Raw genomic sequence first — 15,332 nt, forward strand, 5'->3', positions numbered from 1 at the left:
CTAATGCTTGGTAGTGATGTGAATCTGATTGTTTTTATAACTGTAGCAAAAAACAAAACACAACAGGGATAGCATCAGAGTTCCTGAATTGGGCAGAGCATCATCTAGTATCAATAAAGGCCATTCACATGAAGGGAATCCAGCACAAAGGCTTTCTTGCACAGTAGGAAATTAATATCTCAGGCTGGAACTGGCCATTAAATGATGTCGCTTGCTGTATCTAGCAACTAGACCTTATTTGTTTCAGCAGATTGTATTAAACTCACTTACTTTCTTGAAGCAAAAAATATCCAATCTTGGCAAATGGTTCACCTCCCCCAAAATCAATGTCTGTGCTACTTTTGCTAGGATGAACATTTGGATTGTTCTCCTAAGGTCTTCCTAACTAATGTTATGTCTTCCATGACTTCTGTACAGCTTGCACAGCAGGAAGACCTGCTTATTGTTAATCTGTCACTTTGGCCTAGCTCAGCTTTTATTGCTTGAAAGGAAATGGGGCTATAACTTAGGTTTCGAAACATGGCTTCCCATGTAAAATGTATGCTTGACACAGAGTTCAAATAATGAATGATTTGTTAAAGTCTAAATAAAAAGGAGAATTTTATTTTTTTTAACTGTTACTTCTCAACTCTGGGTTTTCAGAAATGGCTGCAAAAAAGCCAAATGTTTTCAATCGCTTGTAATAAAATGGTATCCAATAAACCTGGATCTTGGTTTAACTGCAATTAGCTAAGCTCAGTGAAGCATGATTTTCAATTAAAATATGGACAGGCAACTACAAATCAAATTGCATTTTCCGTAGTACTTATGATTTTGCATCCACTTCTACAATTTGTCGTTTTTGGATGGCGTAGGTTTCCCAAACATGGGTCCTTCCACCTGCCCATGCTCCAGTTTGGCTCCAAATTGGAGCCATTCTGGAAACCAGATTACTCGGGGTGAGGGTGGGGAGACCTCTTCTGAGTGATGGGCTGGCAGCCCACTCTGCTGGCCTCTGAGGGTTGGAATGGCCTGCAAAAGCTTCAGAAAGCCACTTTTGGTTTTGAGAAAGCCACTTCCAGTTTGCTTCCAAAAACCGGACGTTTTTGGAAGCCCAAAACAGTGTGCTGAGATCTGACATAAGTTGTATTATTTTGACTGCATCATCCTGGACTACTTCACCAATCTTTTCTAGACCTTGTCTTGCCTAAGCACATTCCTTCTCTTGCACTGCAGTAGTTAAGGGGTGGCAGAGCATGGAGAGGAAGTATGCTAAGCAGTAGGTAATGGATGTGGATGAAAAGGTTATTTGGTGATGAGAGCACTCTTGTTCTCTAGACTGAAGTTGCACTTGACTTGAGAATACATAGACAGAAAGATTATGTAACTGTGGAATTCACGTATCTAGGCACAGATGCAAAATATTTTTTGTCCTATCTTATGCAAGCAAATGTAAAGCAAGTTTTAGATGTAGCTGTCAGCACGCTTGTTGAATTTGAGTAATGAGGTGTGTAATGAAAATAGAAAGCATGTTACTGACATCTGAATGCATTATGTGCCTCCCCTTCTTCCCTTTACTTCATAACCCAATTATTCAAATGAGGCATACATGCTGAAACCTAGAATGCCCATATTAACAGTTTGCGCTTAATCACAATAGAGTATTCAATATGAAGTAATGCTGGCTATTGCTTCTTAAAGACCTAAAACAGTTTGATGTTGGAATATTAAAGGATTCTTTTTCTTCCCATGTACCTTCACTAATGGTGAGCGTGTGGGACAGGCCAATGTATGTTGCAGCATCCAGACTATGAAACGCTATAATGGGAGCCGTCTTTGGCCCCTTTGTAAAGGTGTTCAGAAAACTGATGAAAAGCTTTTGGGCAGAAAATTGATAATTCTTTTCTTTATACTATTTTTTTTGTTTGCTGTTATACTTAAATAATACATGCTAAACATATAAACATGTTATGTATGTTTACCTGTGGTGATAGTTTTTGTTATGTGTAATGATTTTTTAGTTGCCTTTAGGGGGATGTCGCTCACTGCACAGCAAGACAGGACAGAAGCATTTTAGTAAGAAATAGTGATGCCCCAGTCACATAGATGTTCACAGCTTTCAGGATTGTGATAAAGTGGTGACAGCAGCATTCTGTAGGAGGAAGGTGGGACCATTCTGCCTTGGTGTTTTCCATCTCCCAGTTTCTGTAGCATAGCTCCTTGGTACAATATCATAGGCATGTAAAGGTACCCTTGCATAGTGTGTCTGTGGTGAGTAAACGAATGGTTCTGTGTGTGTTGTATGTGGTCCTCATTGCTTGTATTTCTATCCAGTAACTTCTAGATGTGTGCTGTGAATTTGCTGCAGTGCAGGAACCTGTTTTGGAACTCACCCCACTCCACAATGGTAATCAGATATGAGGTCTGTCTAGTTGAAGTAGCTGAAGTATTCTTATAGCAAAACCGAATTGCATTTCACATGATAATATTTCCTCTTTCTTTCTTAAAGGCTCCCTTTTTATAGCAGGCCTATCCAGTTATGTATGTAATAGATCAGTGTTTCCCAGACTGGGTTATGACCCACCAGTGGGTCACAACCTGATTGGATCATGAAACTAACAAGCTCATGGCTGAGAAGCCTTATGGAAAGTGAAACTGAGCTGCCTGTGTGCATTTACTTGTGAGTAGACAAGTGTGCCTGGTTGACTTCAAAGGGTAGACCAAGAGGAACACAATGCCACCAGAATGGTCCTGATCTGATAAACACAGACCCAGAGAGCTCTCGAGAAGGATGTTCCCACCTCTAAACTGACAAGTATTGAGCCCTATGGAAAGTGAAAGTGAGCCATATGTGCATGTTTATTTGCGAGTAGGCAAACATTCTTCTGCTCCTATCCAAGGCCAGGTGAAGGGGGACACATGGCCTCCAGAATGGTCTTGATCTGATGAATGTGGAGATCAACAAATGCTCCAGAAGGTGTCCCCTCTCACTATAATTAAAAGGACAAAAATGGAGGTTTGAACAACTGGTAAGGTGTGTATGTGTGTGTGTTTAGTCTTGTAAAGCTAGGTGGATCCCAATAGTCATTTTAAAAAGTGGGTCCTGGTGCTGAAAAGTTTGGGATGATTGAAAAGAATCTTTTATTGGCATATATAACAAACAATAGGTCACTCAGGAAGCAAATCCTCTTATCGGTTGGCTTAATAAGCTGATACAAGAAAGTTGCCACCATATCAGATGAGTCAGTTAAAAGATAACATATTTTTGCCACATCAGTAAACCCTCCTCCAATCCTCAATACGGGGTCCAGATGTCTTTGATGAATCAGTATAAAAGGGGCAGTAAAGAACAGAGTGGACAGTGGTCTCAGTACAACCAAACCCGCAAGGGCACTGCCTGTCACCATGGGCTGTCTTATGAAATTTTTCCAAATAAAACAGCATACGGGAGCACATTAAATCTAGCAAGAGAGAAAGCTCTCCCTTTTTGGTAACAGTGCAATGAATAAAGATATGAGGCTACTCTACCATAAGCTATACGATCTCCAAGCTTAATGGGGAACATGCTCTGTTTGCCATCCTATAAAGATTCTTTCAGTATCCTGAAGTCTATGTTTGAAACGCCTCTTGGAATGGAAGCAAGCCTAAGCATTCAAAAGACAACCCAGTGGAATTAATTTTCTTTTCCAGGACAGCTGAAACCAGGGGCCGACTGGGTTCAAGACACAAGAGCAAGCTTTAAGGATCATAGCTGTAATATAGGCGCAACCAATATTTAATAACCATCAGCCAGGCCCTGATTTCCAGCAAAGATTGACCTGTTCCTAAATACAAGACTGCATAAGCAATGCAGTTCAGTAGACCCAAGATTTTTTGCAAAAATTTGCCTTGGACAGACTCCAGGGCATTGTTTAGAGCCCCAATCCAAAGAGGAATTCCATAAAATTGGGGAATCACCTTGGCATTAAATGTCTTCAGAGCTGCAGGCACGTATCTGGGGAACCGCTGTACTCAATGTATAGTTGCCAGTTCTTGATTTATTAAATCAAGTAGAATTCTAAAAGATTCATAACTGTTGCTTTCCATGGGCAACACGCTCCTTGGGTTGTGGAACTAAGCAGTGTGTGTTCTGATCTGTTCATTTGGTGGAGAACTTTTGAAATAATAAATTCTAAGATAATTTAAGACCCAGCATGAACATGTATTTGTCCACTGCTAAAAAAATCTTTACTGGTTTCTCTTTGTTATCCTTCCTTCCCTTTTTGTTTGGTTCAGGCTTCCTTCTCTTTTAAGTAAAATTGATGCAGACATGCTCCTCTTTAGATCTGGCAACTTGTCTTAGTTTTGTTATGTTTTAAGATTTCTCTCTCCAGCAGTCGAAACAGTGATTTCCAAATGCTCCTTAATTGGTTGAAGTATTCTGAAGCACTTCAGTATTCATTGCACACACTTAGCAGCACAATTTTTTGTTCGTTTGCACAAAGCTAAGTAAGGCTTTGCTCTTGCTTTCCAGATAATTGGAAACTTATCAGTTGTCTTAGTATATAGGTACTGATGAGGAAATGGTAGGGATCTCATCATTTGCAGCAGCAAGGTGTTTAAGAATAGCTGAGCTGACACTTGGGTGTAGCTTCTTGGTTTTGAAAGAAGAGGATTGATGAATCTTATACAGCTTACTAGGGTCAGTAGGAAAATGTTTGTTGACTGCAGCAGCAGAACAGCAGGGATAATCTGATGTTCCTTATATTGAAGAGGTAGGTCTTATTTATGTTGATTTTAGTGTTGTAAAAGCACTTTCAGTTTGGAGATGTTCTAGCAAGTAGTACTGTAACAATACCTTCAGTCCCATTTATATAGTTTTCTAAAGTTTAGTCTGCATTTTTTAAAAATTTGATCGCTGTCTTCATCCTTGGGCATCTTATCAACTTTAAATCCTTATAGAAAGTATTGAATGCCTACCACCTACTGATGTGTGCAGCTTGGAAATGAGGAGTAGAATCTGAGTTTCAAACTATTCAATTATAGAAGTCACTTACTGCTAGGTTGGAGCATTGCACTGTAGGCTGCCTTAGAGAAGAACAGACTAATACAATAAATTCTGTGTGTGTTCTGAGTCTTCATTGGTGGTAGGCTCCATCTAACCAATGCACAACACAGTACCATTTTGGAGCAATTACACTTTAAATCCTAAATGGAATTTCCATGTTAACTTTACTGATTTGAAGAGTACATTGCATTGTGGAATGAAACTATAAAACCCTGTAGCATATACAAAGTTTATTTAATTTTGAAACTTTAGTTTATTCGCTGGTGTATTCCAGTAAAGGAGTCACCAAGGTGACTTACAATGTCAGTTTCACAACACAGCCAAATAAAAATGCAACAAGGGGCACAGCAAGCAGAAACCAGCAAACAGCATGAACAAAAATGAATTCAACCCAAAGGCCAGCAGAATAACTCATAGTAAAATGAAAGCCAGACAAAAGAAGAACCTCTTAAAGGCAGGCAGTGTAGATGCCACCAAGGCCTTATGGGGAAGGAAATAGCAGTTTTCAGGCAAGAAACTTGAAGTAGATTCATATTAAAATACATTTATAGTGTATATTGGCAACTTGTTTAGTTAAGAAAAACTGTTGCATAAGTCAAGAACATGGAAGTCATACTTCATTATTTTTGGGCAAAAGAAGCGACAAGAAACTAATTTTGTGATGTTTAGCTGCACTTTCCCCTACTTTCGTCCTTTACCATTGTTTCCTTTGTGTCCAGTATCCGTCTTAAACATTGTTGTCTTTCTTCACAATAAGTTGTGTTAAATAAGCTCCTTAAGGGGAGTGGCCCTGCAGCAATGGTGCTGCAGCAGTTGTGGCAGCGCCACAACCAGGGTGGCAGCTCTGACCAGCAGGGAAGTAGGAGCTCCTAGCCTCCTCTGTGAGCCTCCCTCCAAATAGTTTTTTGCCAATTGCAACCCACTTCTGGTTTTGCAATTGCAACCTGGAAGTAGATTGTGATTTTTGAAAAGAGCTGTTTGGAGTAGCAAGGAGGCCTGCAGCAGGGGCTGTGAACCCCCTCACCCTGCTGAAGGCCAGTGCTACTTCCGAAGTAGGTAAAGAAGCCCCTTGGTGGTGGTGGTGGCACGACTGCTGCAGCGCCCTTGCCACCCCTGCCCCCACAAAGACTTCATGGCCTTTTGCATCAGAAATTGATACTGACTTTGCAACAAAACATCTAAGGCTGCAGTCCTATATGGGTTTTGTGGGAGTAAGTCTCATTTAACACAATGATACTTTCTGAGGACAGGATAGGATTGTGTTACAGCTTTGTTTAGACGTTTTACAGTGCAATCCAGTGTATGTTTACTCAGAAGTAAACTCCATTGAGTTCACTGGAACTTGCTCTTGGGTAGATATGTACAGAATTTCAGCTTTAAAGTGCAATTTTATGCTTGTTCACTCTGAAGTACCATAGATACTCGAGTGTAAGTGGATCACACAGATAAGTTGAGGGCAACTTCTGAACCCAAAATAATGGAATTTTTTATGATCCTCGAATAAGTTGGGAGTAAAATTTAGAGGTGGGTGAAATTCTTTGGAAATGACTTATTAGGAATTGTTCTGAGGCAGCAGCAAAACCAAAGAGGCACATGAGGGGGGACAAGATTGAGACATACAAAATTATGCAGCGGATGGACAGAGTGGATAGAGAGATGCTCTTTACACTCTCACACAACACCAGAACCAGGGGACATCCACTAAAATTGAGTGTTGGGAGGGTTAGGACAGACAAAAGAAAATATTTCTTTACTCAGCATGTGGTTGGTCTGTGGAACTCCTTGCCACAGAATGTGGTGATGGCATCTGGCCTAGATGCCTTTAAAAGGGAATTGGATACGTTTCTGCAGGAAAAATCCATTACGGGTTGCAAGCCATAATGGTATGTGCAACCTCCCGATTTTAGAAATGGGCTATGTCAGAATGCCAGATGCAAGGGAGGGCACCAGGATGCAAGTCTCTTGTTATCTGGTGTGCTCCCTGGGGCATTTGGTGGGCCACTATGAGATACAGGGACTAGATGGGCCTATGGCCTGATCCAGCGGGGCTCTTCTTATGTTCAGAAAGGAAGAAATGGAGACATTTTACCTTCTCCAAACAGGAAGGAAGTTCCTTATGGGAGCTTTAGGCTTTGTCAGGAGTACACACAGCCCTCACACAGACTTCAATTCATCCAAGTGCCTTCACTTCTCTTCCTGTTTGGAGAAGAGCTAAAATGTCTATCTTTTTTAGATTGTTTTCTGTTGCTGCCTCAGAACAATTACTGGTAAGTAAAATTGATCCTTCTTTCCCCACCCTCCTGCTTCTCAGCCCAGTCCCACTCACACTTCACCAGGTAGCTGCTGTTAGAAAATTTACTGTATTGACCTGTGTATAAGTTGACCCATGTTCTCAAAATCAGTTTTAAGGCATGAATTTTTTTGACTTATACATGAGTATACATGAGTTAGATGGGGTTTATTCCCAGGTAGGTGTGTAGGATTGTACGCACTAGTAGTAGGAACAGTATTCATATTCTCTGTGTATTGTTAATAAGCCAAACTTTGAGTAGTCTGTGGCTGCAGTGTAACTTGTTCTTTTGTGTTTTTTTGTAGGTATTGAAGTGGTGATTTTATACCTCCACCATGCGTGAATACAAACTAGTGGTCCTTGGTTCAGGAGGTGTCGGAAAGTCTGCATTGGTAAATACTGTTTTTGCTTATTGATCTCTCATTAGTAAGTGTGTTAAACCAAGAACATCTCACCTGTAACTCTCATTGCAAGAGTGTTGATGAGTGACTTCTGTGCATTACAAAGGAAGGACACCTGCAATTTTGTTTATGGTTTCATTTCTTAAAGTTAAAAGCATGCTTAAAATTAAAGATGCTAGATGGCTGGCATGCCATCCAAAACAGAAAAGGCATCTTGCTGAAGGTCATTACAGTAGTAGATGATCTCTGCTACCTATATTAAAAAGACCAATATATATTTTTAAAAAAAGTAAAAATACCAATTGGGGCAGCTGGTATGTATATATACAAAAATGCAGTACATGTTTATTCAATTAATTTTATTTTTGCCTACCTACTTAGTTCAGTTATTAATTCAGACAGTGCTTTATTTCCTAGTTTTTCTGGATGGTCAGATGCTTTGGTTTTGCTTTCGTTAGGTAATATTCTACTTACAATGAAACTGGAGCATTCAAATTGTCACTCTTATGAGATGGACCTTGAGATTAAATTGGTGTATACAAATGCAATCAAGCTTCTTCATATCCTCTTGAATCTCTGTTGGATGATAGCAGAGAAATAGGTCAATGGTCAGCATCAATAAATTATGCTAAAGCTTCAGTATGAATTTGAACCTGAGCTTCATGTTCTTTTAAATGGGAATACAACTTGTTAGCACTTCATAAATATGAGCATGCTAAGGATGGATAAAATCTTTTTATTTTCTTTAAAATGCAGTGTCAGCACTAAGTGTCCTGCAGTTGTGGACAAATTTGCAAATACAACTTGAATGAATGCATCAAGTATTTAAAAAAAATTATAAAACCAGATAGAATCAATGATCTGGATTATAGAATTAAAACATTTGAATGTCAAGATCTGGAACTTGAGCTGCCTCTTTCTGCAGTGATCTTTGCAGTAATAGTCTTCTCACTTCCTAGTTTATCTTGCTTTGCAAACTAGAACTCCTTCCCTGTCCTTGCATCAGCATTATCTAGACTGGCATGGTTAAGCCATGGTTGGATCTATTTTCTTAAAACTCTGGTACAGATCTGCAGATTTTCTTAAAACTCTGGTACTTACTTTCGGAGGGTGCATTAAATTGGGATGTGCTGAGAAAAGTCACAGGGAATTAGTAACCCGTTCAGCAAGTCTTAAATGGGGCAGGGGGGGGTTCTGTATTCAGAACAAGTATTTAGCAAATAAAACCAACATTAGTCCTCTTTTTCTGTTTTTGTATGAAAACAAAATGTGGAAACAGGGGGACCCACACACTCACCTTGGGGACACCTCTCAGCCTGTCTGGTAATTTGGCTGTTGGCACTTTCTTACACTAGTAATAGCAGATGGTGATAATGGCGTAAGCATTACCACCATAAAGCAACACCATACAGTTGATGACAAACTCCCAGATCCAGGGGCCATCCCAGTTATATTACCTATTGCTAAAATACTAGCGAGATATAAGCAGTGAATTGCTTCGTGTACGTATTTTGTGTACGTATGGTAAGGATCGCAAATTGTTTCATAGTATCATTTTGTAGTATCATGTGATCTGGGCCGTCTGATGCTTGACAGAAAGAGCATAAATGCACTAAGATAAAACTTCAGTGCACATTCTTGACTTACTGCTTCAGGCAATTGTCTGTATAGTGCATGGACCAGAAACACGCATACACCTGAAACTCTGCTGCCTTTTATCTTACCTTCACTATAAGGTAGGAAAGTGTGTCTCAGGTTTTCACTGCAGTTGCCTGTTGTGTTACATTAGGGTTATGTTCCAGAGCCCATCTAAAGCTAAAATTGTGTATGCTCAAAATTGCCTTACATTGGAAAAATAGATACTGTCTCTTTAAAAATTGCAAGAGACAGGTGGGAAGTAAGACTGAAGGAACAGCAGCTTCCTCCTCTGTTCTCAGGCTCACTCTCTGGCAAGTGTTTGCAAGCTGAATGGCGAGTGGAGTGCCTACACTCTTTAAACATTGTTTTTTTTTCTTGTTCTTGGGTTTGCTGAGCTCACATTTAATTCACACAAGTCAACTGCGCCTAAGATGAGGGGCAACCATATTTAGTGAAGAGGGTGTATTGCTCAAGGCAATCAAAATTAGAAATATAATTCATGACACAGTCAAATATGGTTACATTTTCATTCTTAAAAACCGAAGCATCCATAGTTCAAAATTAAACAGCAGGCCATACTAATTTTCTAAAGAAACTAAGAAATATCAAAGCAGAAACCTAAAGACAACTAGTTTTTCTGGAATGTCTTCTGAATTTCTTATATAGTACGTTTTTTATAAAAGTATTTATTAAAATTATATCTACGCTGAGCTGATATGCAAATACTGTTTTTATTGTAGACAGTACAGTTTGTTCAAGGAATATTTGTTGAAAAATATGATCCCACGATAGAAGACTCTTACAGAAAGGTATGTGAATTATTTTGAGCTATAAAATACTTTTAAGTGAACAGTGTATTTGGTAATAGGCAAAGCAGTACTCTACCACCCAGAACTACCAGTAAGATGGCAGCAAAACTGATATTCCTCTCTGTTATGTGATCAAGAGGTAGCACAAAGTTGGCAATATGAAAAGGTAATGGTCACAGACTTTTTAGTCTGAAAGAAATGGGTACCTTCTTGAGTTGGCTAGAAGCTTGATCCATTCTACTCTGGCTCTTTGGATTTCAGGAAACTAATGTGAAGAGCATGTGTTCAGAAGCAGGGCTGTGTTTGACAATAATGAGCATTAAGAATGGAAATAAATTCCTGGAAAGGGGGGGGGGATTAAGAGTCATGGTGATACCATGAAATAGTCGCCTTAAGTTCTAAAGCATACACGTTTCTCCATTGTGCTCAAATAATGGGATGATCATTTAAATTTGTGGTAGTGATTACCAGAGTTGATGAAATATCATGGGATTTTCATGAATATTCTGCTGAGATAATGAAGCTTTTGTCAACAGAAAGTTGCTTGTTTTTCTAATGTAAAAGAAATAGCCAGATTTTTTTTTGGGGGGGGGGGCTTGCTGGAGCATAAATTATTCCTGGAAGATATTCCTGGAAGTTGGATAATGAAAGGGCATGGAGCCCAGACCCACAGCAACATAGGAAAAGTAGGTGGACAGACAAGACAGGAGGCTGATGAAAGGAACTAATGAAAAGGAGAATCTGGTTAAGGGGTTATCAGAGAATGATGAGGCTGTTGAAGAGGCATTGAGGCAGGTCAAGAAATGGGAAACACCAGCTTCTTGCACAATGAACTAGGTGGATCTGTGAGACACAGCTGCAGTCTTAGCTGAAGATATGCAAAATGGATAGGGAAGACTGGCCCTGCTTAGGTCTTGTCTCTCTCAGGCCCCAGACAGTTGGGAGTAGTAGACATAGGCCTCTAGAATTTAGTAAAAGGGCTTTTTTTTGTTTCAAAATTACCTTGAATGATAACAGGCGCTACCTTGCTCATTGTTTCTTGCTTCCCTTCCGCTACCTCTCCTTCTCCCTTTTAGAGTGCATTTCTGACTACAAAATAAGTCCTGAACCAAGCAAAATTATTTTGCTATTTTATCATAAACTCCTTTATAAATTATCTTTGAGCATTCTTTGGAGCTCTGTCCACCGAACCTCCTGCTGCTATTTGTTGCATCACATTCCTGGTCTTGCTGCTGAGCGGCAGGTGTCCAAGAGTCCCAGAAGTACCACCAGACATCACCTCAAGTACCACTGGTGATACCCGTACCACTGGTTGAGAAACACTGGTGTAAAGGCAAACGAGTATTTGAAATGTCATTGTTTATATTTCAACAAAAAATTGCTTTTGTTCTTTTGACAGCAAGTTGAAGTAGATTCACAGCAATGTATGCTTGAAATCTTAGATACAGCAGGAACGGTATGTGAAATAAAGCTTACAATTATTGTACTGTTGTCAATTTAGAAATATAATGTGTTAGACGAGCAAAAGATTGGGTTTCAAAATATTCTAGTGTTTACCATTCTGTCCTGACCCCAATTATAGTGCATTGCCGCTGTTCAGTAAACTACACATAAATTATTCCTCCTCCCACTGCACTCATTCACTTAGACTTAGGGCCCAGTTCTATCCAACTTTCTAGTCCCAATGCAGTTGCAATGGAAGTCTGAGGTAAGGGAACAAATGTTACCTTGCCTTGAGGAGGCTTCTGCAATTGCCCCCTTCTCACTGCAGGATGCAGTGCACACCCCACTGGCACAGCTGCATTAGCGCTGGAGAGTTGGATAGGATTGGGTCCTAAATCTCATTGACATTTTTGTTGTCCATTCATCCAGGTTGAACGACCACTGCAGTTACTATCCATGTGCAAGATCTTGATAGGCACCATTATCACGAAGCTACTATTGAAAATAACACAGGCCTACAAAATTGAGGGTCAGAAAAGTTTTTCCCAAACTTTATGGTGGTTTGGTATGATGGTGTAGGCTTCGTCATGAGGAAGCTGCTTGAACCATTCACTAAAGAGGCTATACTATATCTCCAAAACTAGACGTGATAGGGCAAAATGGATGCCATTTTTTGAATCAGCACCCCAAATATACCCAGGAATTGGTGTAACGTTTAAGGAAGCAAAATGTATGTTGGCCTGAGTAACCAGAGCACAATCTTTCATTCACACTGAGCAGAAGATTGACCATCCTCCTTCATGTGAATCACTGACATTGAGTTGTGGGTTAAATGAGCCACTAAACGTCAGTTGTAAAAAATTAGTTTTTGCTTGTGCTTTCTTTTTTCAGAGCAATCTGCATTTCACTTATGAACCCTTTGCAATTACTTTAATCAAAAACATAACCTATAGGATTTGTACCTGTCAGTGTAACAAGCCTTTTTATTTCTGAACACAAAATACCTCTTTTAAAAATTGACTAGATGGGATGAGGGTAAAATAAAGTAATAATTCAAATGATTAACTAAAGACAGTTTCCGGTTTTAACACTTATTGTATTTGATAATACTGTTGATGATGATTTAGTTCCTGTTTTTCTCACTTGTTAAGTGAATTGTGAGGCACAACCTCAGGATTTTTTTTAATGAAGTACAGGTTGATTGCCCCTTATCCAAATATCCAAAATCTGGCCTGTTCTGAAATCTAGACATTTGGAGGGACATTATTTATTTAAAACAAAAAAAACTTTTCTTCTTACCCATTGAGGAAGTGGGTGCTCTACTCACTGAGGAAGCTGGTAGGGATTTTTTGGGCACCTGACCATAGCGCAGTGCATTATGGGGAGCAAGTCAGCCTAAATCAGCAGAAGAAGCCAGTTGCACTGTGACCCTTGGAGCTGCAGGAAGTGACACAGAATGAAGCTGAGTGGGCAGAACATTGTGAACTGCAGAAGAGCTCTTGTGAAGTGTTTTGTTCTGAAGTGTGAACACATTTGGGGTCCCATCGCTAAGATCTCATATTTATGCAAATATTCTGAAAACTGGACCATTTTCAAGCTGGTCTGTTTAAGGGATACTCAGCCTGTATCACTAAATACCTACAGGTCCAGACAGCAGGACAACCCATGTTAGATTATTAAACTGACTTTTAAAAAGACAATTTGAACTTTAAAAAACATTGGTTGTGTGATCAGTCTTTGTACCTAAATCAGGCTACTTTGATCAACCTGAACATTTAGCTTTTTGTTTTTTCTGTTTGTAAACAGGAACAATTTACAGCCATGAGAGACCTTTACATGAAAAATGGTCAAGGGTTTGCTTTAGTATATTCCATCACAGCACAGTCGACATTTAATGACTTGCAGGATTTAAGGGAACAGATTCTTCGAGTCAAAGACACTGATGATGTAAGTGGGATTCTAAATGTTCTGTGGAACTCGTTGATGGAAGTTCTCTTTATAAATGTAACTTCTCTTCAGTAGCTTTTAGGTTCTCTGTTCTCTACAGTATAGACTTAATATATGTATCACAACTGAGGTTGGGTGAAAAATCAACTTCCTGTAGTCTTTCCTATATGTGGCAACTCAACAAAAGAATCATTGTTACCATTGCTATATTTAAATTGAAGCAGCACACATTGAATTACAAAGTTTTAACAAGGGAATAGGAAAAAATCCAAAAGTATAAAGGGTATTTTAAGACTAACATTTACTCTTAAAATAAGATTGTGTCAGCTACCCCTACCCTTGCATCCCCTCCATTCCCAACACTTGTTCTGGTGGCTGTACTGGAACTTATCAGGGGCAGGCGGCATGGCATATTCTCCCATCGGTTATCCTGCCCTTCACTCCTGCTTCCCACCCCCACCTGCTTCTTGTCCTGATGATGTTTCGGTGGACATACTGGAACTTACCTGGGGCAGGTGGCATGTTGGATCCCCCCCCGTTCCACTTTTGGAACTCCCCCCCCCCCGTTTTCCACTTTCCACTTCCCCTCCCACTTTTTCCCCACTTCCCCCCCACTTTCCCCCCCACTTTTCCACTCCCCCCCCCCCGTTCCACCCCGTTTTAAGGTGCTGTTGGGGTTGGTAGTTTCCAGCTGCCACTTAAGCCTTAGTGGAGCCTAAAGTCTTGAATATTTTTTGAGTGCAACTGACTAGTTTCAGAAATGACTTTCTAATTCTGCATAGTAGTAATTCAGTCTGTATTTTAAATCTCTGTGGTTAAATTTGAGGTTTATTATCATAGGTGCCAATGATTCTGGTTGGCAACAAGTGTGATTTGGAAGATGAAAGAGTTGTGGGAAAGGAACAAGGACAAAACTTAGCAAGACAGTGGAATAACTGTGCATTTTTAGAATCTTCTGCAAAATCAAAGATAAATGTTAATGAGGTAAGCTAAATATTGGAAACATTTAACTGGACTTATTTGTTTTATCTGATGTTTACTGATGTTTTATCTGATGTCCCCACTACTAAGAATTCTTGTGAGTTTTAGTGGCCATAATATTCTTCTACTGTAAAGTGAAACATAGGATTCAAGCCAGAGAGAATTTGAGCTCAAGTCCTGTTGGAATCAAGGATGAATCCCCTTGATCTCAACAGGACTTTGGTGTACTTTAGGATTCCTGTATAAACAGCTCAGAACTCAGAGTAGGATATAGATGTAATAAACTAACTCTTGTTAGGTCAGGGCTGCAGATTATTTTAAAACTTAAAAGTGCTGCATGCATTCTCAGTGGTTCAGCATTAGAACGTAGAACTGTTACAAACTTGCATGTTAAGATGTTTGTTTTTAACTTATTATTATAAAAAAAATATGGGATTGTATCTTCTACAAATGAATGGTGTCTCCATTTGTGCACAGGGACCATGATTTTTACCAGTCCCCCGTTCTGCAATTCTCAGGGCACAATCCTGGGTTGCCCTTGAGCCAGCACTGGCCTGGGAGTATTGCAGGCGCGTTTGTACTTCCTTGAGAGTCAGGGAGGTTGGTGCAAGGATGTGTGCCAGCCTTGCCATGGCTGGAGCAAGCCCCAGGACCAGTGAGCTCGTGCCGGCCAGTTGAGTCCGGTGCGGAGGTTTGGGGAGGGCAGAACTGAGGTGTTCTGGGACGGGGGAGGGCAAGCGGCAGGCAGGCCCAGGAGGGGGGTGATGCAAGGATTCGGCTCTTAGGCTGGATCCTGT

General features: G+C 40.0%; 1 protein-coding gene across 2 annotated transcripts in view; it reads left to right on the plus strand.

The window, feature by feature from the left end:
• The window catches only part of RAP1B (RAP1B, member of RAS oncogene family), a 39,007-nt gene that overhangs the window by 14,425 nt on the left and 9,250 nt on the right, over positions 1–15,332 (plus strand). The window contains exons 2-6 of one of the 2 annotated variants that reach the window (XM_066633460.1): positions 7,622–7,708; positions 10,096–10,164; positions 11,564–11,620; positions 13,414–13,554; positions 14,395–14,538. In XM_066633460.1, the coding sequence (XP_066489557.1) occupies positions 7,652–7,708; positions 10,096–10,164; positions 11,564–11,620; positions 13,414–13,554; positions 14,395–14,538 (468 nt within the window). In that variant the 5' untranslated portion in view covers positions 7,622–7,651. Of the gene's footprint in view, positions 1–7,621; positions 7,709–8,984; positions 9,041–10,095; positions 10,165–11,563; positions 11,621–13,413; positions 13,555–14,394; positions 14,539–15,332 lie in introns of those variants that run through there. The other variant, XM_066633461.1, reaches the window with a different exon arrangement.

This window comes from Tiliqua scincoides, chromosome 7 (assembly GCF_035046505.1).
Source record: "Tiliqua scincoides isolate rTilSci1 chromosome 7, rTilSci1.hap2, whole genome shotgun sequence".
Classification (NCBI taxonomy): Eukaryota; Metazoa; Chordata; class Lepidosauria; order Squamata; family Scincidae; genus Tiliqua; species Tiliqua scincoides.